Source organism: Tupaia chinensis, unplaced genomic scaffold, assembly GCF_000334495.1.
Source record: "Tupaia chinensis unplaced genomic scaffold, TupChi_1.0 Scaffold000161_1, whole genome shotgun sequence".
Lineage (NCBI taxonomy): Eukaryota > Metazoa > Chordata > Mammalia > Scandentia > Tupaiidae > Tupaia > Tupaia belangeri.
Window position 1 is genome coordinate 3,853,856 of NW_006159632.1, and position 6,026 is coordinate 3,859,881.

Below are 6,026 nucleotides of genomic sequence, written 5' to 3' on the forward strand. Positions count from 1 at the left end.
GCTCTGGCCACTGTGCCTCCAGAATGTCTGGGTGCAGAGCGAGCTGGAGGAGAGGACCTGTCCAGCGCTGAGTCATCCTCCGACTGCTCGCTCTGCACGGCCGGCGGCTTTGGCATCTCTTGGGAGGTGGAAAGCAGAAAGCAAAGTGGCTCCAGCAAATCCAGGATCTGCTGGTCGTCCCCGGGGCCGGCATGTGTGGCTGCCATAAGCCTGGAGGAGAGGCCGAGCTTCATGCTTTCTCGTTGTCAGCAGCTTGCCTGAGTGTGTTTCCCTTTGTTTTGTTTCAAGCTGGGGCAAGAACTCATTGGGGGATTTTATTTTATTTGTTTTAGCTGCCAAAATATATTTCCACGAGGAGAAATTGCCTCGCAGCTGTGATTAACCCTCCGTGTGTGTCTCCCTCCGCAGACCAGAGAGTGGCATCCTTTTGCACCCTGGCAGACATGCAGCATGGCCAGGACTTGGAAGGGGCCCCAGAGCTGCCCTTGTGTGTGGACGCAGCCAGCGGCAAAGAGTTCCTGGACGCAGCTGGGTACGTGCACCTCTGTGGACCCTGCTTCCTGCGGAGGCCACGATCCACATTGGCTTTCTGTCCTGCAGCAGGGGGAGGGGTGGCACTGGCTGCATGACTGCCCCTCACTGTGGGCAGGTCCTGCCTGCCAGGATGGCAACCTCATGCCCATGGGAGCAGGCTTTACTGGGAGAGAGGGCTGGTGGGCCTGGGAGTCAGCGTCTGCTGCCAGTCACTGCATCAGGTTGCCTTGCCCATCATCCTTCCTCTGACGGGCCACTCATGCTGAGCCCTGTGGGCATGGCTCCTCCCAGAACCTGGTCTTTGACCCAGGCTCACGCTCTTCACCCAGGACTGGAATGAAGCATTATTCCCCTATGATGCGTTAGTCCCCTATGGAAGGGCGGACTTACATGTGGTCCTTTCTGGGTCCCAGCGTTGGTGTGAGCTGGTGCCACTGGCTCCAGGATCACCTGGGTGACCAGCGTCCTGGCGCCTCCTTGCAGTGAAAGACCCCGAGGGGGACTGAGCTTACGTGAGCTCACCAGGACCTCACTCCCGACCGCTTCATCCCGGGTGGCTGAACTCGGGTAAATAGTCTGTATAAATATTCTGAGCCCTTTTCAAGTCAATAGGGTGTCCCCGGAGAGTTTCCCACCCAAGCAATGGACTGCACACTCCCGTCCCACGTGGTCTCGTGTATCTCTTTGCTGGGCTCTAAGCACATGAGATGATGCTTTGAGATACAACTTGACCAGCGAAATAATGCGATGTCGTGACTTCTCTTGACTCGTTGCCCACCTTCCTTGCCTTCTAGGGAGCGCTCTGCGTCCACGCTGACCGGGAAGGTCAACCAGCTGGAGCTGATCCTCCGACAGCTCCAGACCGACCTCCGCAAGGTAACGCCATCTGTCAGAAGTGTAATCAGAGCGTGTTCTCCGACACAGCCGGTTCTTTCCAACCATCACAAGTAGATCGAATAGACTCAGGGAAGATTAGTGCCTAAATAAAACTCAGCAGTAAATGGAAGCGGAGCCTCCCAAGGTCCAATTCCGCGTTCCCACCCGCTGCTCTTACACATCACAGCAGGGACTCGGGCTGCTGGGTGGCTCTGACTGTTTAAGGATGCGCCCGAGTGGCCAGGCTTCCTCGGAGGCAGAAGCACACAGGCCAGCATTTTCGGCTCAGGGCTCTCGGCTGCACCTGCTGTCCACAGCCGACCAGGAGCTCACCGCTGCCAGGTCTGGTATGCAGGAGCTGCCCCAGCTGCCAGAGCCCTGTCCTGGCCCCAGCCTTGTGACCCACAGAGCCACCTATGTGGGCCAGTTCTCAGAAGCTCTGAGTCCTTGATTTCAGAGTATAGAATAGAACGTCAACATGGGTTTGAAATCATCAGCACAGAGAGTGGGGTTGAACCAGGTTCTAGAATCTTCCATTACTGATGGCCAGGGCTGGGACACCGTGAATCATTGCCTAAGGAGAATGGCAGGTCTTGCAGCCTAATGGCCTGCTTTCAGAGGACCTAGAACTACAGGTAGGAGCAGCAAGCTAGACTGAGCCAGGGGTTCCGGCTGACTGCCATGGCGAGCTGATGGGGACAGCGTCCTTGGGGAGCCACGATTTGTCAAGGCATAAAGACAGAATTTCAGACAAGAGGCCGAGAGTGCAGAGGGCCTCCTGCTGGCTGCAGGTGTGTGGGTCACAGTATCAGGGCTGCGGGCTGAGTCACACGGGAGGTTTGGCTGTGCTGAGGAGCTGCAAGGATGGTCACTCCTCAGTGGCCTGAGCTGGGACCCAGGGGGCAGCTGGTGACCAGCTCTCCTGTGGGCCACTTCTCGAGGCCCGGGTCTCAGGCGGGTGGTGTTGGGAGGGCCTGGGAAGGGACTAGGGGTAGGAGGAAGCCTCAGGGTGGGCTGCTTGTCATGGCAGGTGAGCTGCATTGCTCCTGGAAAGGTTGCAGTCACCAGCCACACAGCGGTCCTCCCAGTGCTGCAGAAGGTGGCTAGTGGGGTCAGCCGTCACTTTGTAATGAGACAGTCCATTGGGCAAGCCAGCACCGTGGGACTGAGACGAGTGTTGCATGGCTCCGTTACTGTCTGCTGGAAACCACACGGGGTGTTTCTGAGCACCATGCTTTTTTGTTTGTTTGTTTGTTTGTTTGTTTTTTAAGACAGATTTTTGCTTTAAGAACTATGTGCTCACCAGAGAGACAGAGACAGAAAGTGAGAAATGACCCCCCAAGGGGAATGGCTATGCTGCAGTCCCTTTTCCTCCATGCTCCTCTCAGGATCTTGGGCATGCATGCACACGTGCCTGGCGAGGATTTTAAGTTGACAGGTCCGGGACTCGAACTGCGGTTGACTACCTGGGAGACCAGCAATGTAGCCATGATGCCATCTGCTGGTCCCAAACCATGTTTGCTTTTAATGGCCACCTTGGACGGTCATTATACTAACAGTGCGTGGGAAGGCCAAGGGTGGGATGGGAGGCCTGAGGACTCACCTTATAGGACCTGCCTGACATGCTACACCAGTTTTATAGGACGTCCACTGGGAAGGCTCTGCACATCCTCAAAGGGTATTAGGCTTTTTCTTTTTTCCAGTTCATTTATCTGTTTCCTTCATGAGAAACCTGACCAGGCCTTCATGCAGCTGTCCCCCTGCCCTGCCTCCAGGGTGGTAGCGTGCCCAGGGCATGCTCGGGCAGACTGGACACGCTTTCCTACGCGGCCTCCAGCGTCCCACAGAGGTCTCCTTGTCGCCCATGCCACCACAGCTGGGCCCCAGAGATCTTTATTTTTAATCTCACTGTTACCTCCCTTCTTGGATAGAGGGTCGCGTGCGTGGTGACTGGTAACCCTTCTGTATGTCAGCCGTCTCGACACCCATGGCAGCAGAGTGGAGTGAAACGAGAGGCCGGGGGGTCGTCCACCCCTCCCGGTGTCTTTGGCAGAAATAGGACCAGGCAGGCTCCCGAAAGCCCTTCCCTGCCAAAATTCAGTAAGCGAAAATCAAAGTAAGGGTCCCCATACCCCGGCGTCGCAGAGCGAGCACGTCCACTGTCTCTGACCTGTGTGTTTCCGCCCGTCCCAGGAGAAGCAGGACAAGGCAGTGCTCCAGGCAGAGGTGCAGCACCTGCGGCGGGACAACATGCGGCTGCAGGAGGAGTCGCAGACCGCCGCGGCCCAGCTGCGCAAGTTCACCGAGTGGTTTTTCAACACCATCGACAAGAAGTCCTAACCTGTTGGTGCCTGGTCGGGGGTCCCTGGAGGTGCTGCTGTCCCTCCGAAGTTGCAGACACCTGGTTTTCTGTGTGCTCTCAACCAGCCATAGATGTTTTCACCGTCCCATTCGTGTAGCACCACTCGCCCCAGCAGGGAGGGGGCCTCGATCTTCCCGGTAGCCACGCAGAGAACAGTGCGATGGGTGTGAACGCATGGACTCCCAGGGTGAAGACGAATGGAAATGCCGGTGTCAGTGTAGACCTTGTTGTCTTAGACTCTAACACGGGGCTCTGGCTTGGGCTAACCTCCAGAAGGAAGGGAGTCGAGTGTAACTTCCTGTGTATCAGGTGACCTGGTAGAGATGTTAAAGAATTTACCGTAGTCGGGCTTTAGTATTGTAAAATAAACGCAGAAGCGAATAATCGGACATAGACTTTAATGTTAAAGGTGCTCTATTTTTTTGGATGTACAGTAGTTTTATTCCACAGCCACGTTATCATAGCAATAAGAAAAGAGGCGTAGGAGATAGTTGGCAAAGCTTTGTCGGGTGAGGGGGAAAAAAGCACTCAAGTGTTTACCACTCGTTCGAATGCATTTACCTTAGAGACTTATTTATTTGCAGGAATAAATGGTGCCTGAATATGAACAGCGTTCTGATTAAAAACAGCAACCAAGGATACGCACGCCTTGTAAATGGCTCACCGACTTGTCGGTGGTCACTTCAACTCTCCCTTCACTTTTGTGTAGCTGCTCTGCTGGAGAAAGCAGACCCGCTTCCTGCCGGCTCCGTGTACCGAGAGCCCGCAGTCACTTGTACAATGCCAGATTTGTTATCTGTACAGAAGCTCCGACCAAGTGTCTTGTATTTAACACCCTTATTTAAGCTTATTTAACCTTAAATCGTTAATTTTATAAAGTTTGGTTGTAGCTGCACTACGACGCGGGAGGGAGGGAGCAGCGACGCGGGAGAGTCGGAGCTTGCCTGGAACAAGCTGAGAGTCCCAGGGACTGGACGCTGCGAGGAGCGAGTTTGGACTGCTTTACCATTTTTAACTGTTATATTTGAGATGAACATACATTTTGCTTTTTTAATAAATGTTTAAAAGAAGTCCACATAAGTAATGGTGTGGTTGGGAGATGCACGTTTTTTTGTTTGTTTGTTTTTTAATCGTACGGCAGCTGTCTGACTGTAAATTTCTTTCAGGTCATTTAGGATTGCTCAGTATTGACCCTGTTTAACTGCCTCATTTCACAGTCCAAAATGGGTTTACAGTAAAGAGTAACTTGCCTCCGTAGCTGCGGGGCGTCAGATGTTCCTCTCAGCTTCTTTCTCCATCTCGCCTCACTCAGCCCTGCCTGTGCCTTCAGTAGGTAGCATTGGGGTCTTCATTTACAACCAGCCGAGCTGCAGTTCAACCTAAGTAGTTTGCCTTTTTTTTTTTTTTTTTTTTTGAGAGGTTTTTGCTATAGGGGGCGTGCGTTTGGCAGATGCCAGAAAGACAGGGACAGAAAGACAGAAAGCGAGAAATCACCCCCTGGGGGAATGGCCACGCGGCAATCCCTTCTCCTCCATTCTCCTCTCGGGATCTTGGGCACGCACACACACGCGCCCAGCGTGAGTTTAAGCCACCAGGTCCGGGACTCGAACCGCGGTCGACTACATGGGAGTCCAGCAACATAGCCATTACGCTAACTGCTGGCCCCACCAGGCGATACTTTCTGAGAAGCAGTTCTCAGTCTGCACTAGCAAGAGGATGACCAGTCTCCAAAGAGCCATGTCAAAATGATTTTGGTCGGGATGTTGTTCAAACGGATGTTCCCCACCAATTTCAAAAGCTCCCCTTCCCGCGTGTCCTGTGTGTCTGGAGCAGCTTGGTGTCCTGGGAACTGTTAGCACGGGGCCCATTAATGACTGAACGCACCAACTTGCTGTAAGGATTGGGTACGAGCTAAATATCGGACTACAGCCACTAAAAATAATTGTTTATATTTTAGAATAATTATAATTTTTACCATAACAAGTACACTCTTCTGTATGAAAACCCCTGTAAGTAGTGACAAAGCTAATTTATATCAGAGGCCTTATCCTGCTCTTTGTGGTAGCAGGGAAAAGGCTTATTAAAAATGGAAGTCACGGGCCGGCCTGTAGCACAGATGTTAATCCCCACGCTTAGGAGGTGGGATCCCACTTGGTGGCCACAGTTTAAATTCTGACCACAGCACCTTGAGAAATGTGCCAAGTGCATGTGTGTGTGTCCAGAACTCTGACGGGAGGGAGAAGGGATGTGGCAT

The 6,026-nt window shown here is 53.3% G+C and overlaps 1 protein-coding gene across 1 annotated transcript in view; it reads left to right on the plus strand.

The window, feature by feature from the left end:
• The window catches only part of SIPA1L2 (signal induced proliferation associated 1 like 2), a 105,274-nt gene extending 100,406 nt beyond the window's left edge, over positions 1-4,868 (plus strand). The window contains exons 20-22 of the mRNA XM_027770859.1: positions 409-532; positions 1,329-1,410; positions 3,604-4,868. Of these exons, the coding sequence (XP_027626660.1) occupies positions 409-532; positions 1,329-1,410; positions 3,604-3,750 (353 nt within the window). The 3' untranslated portion in view covers positions 3,751-4,868. The remainder of the gene's footprint in view (positions 1-408; positions 533-1,328; positions 1,411-3,603) is intronic.
• Positions 4,869-6,026: the final 1,158 nt, after the last annotated feature.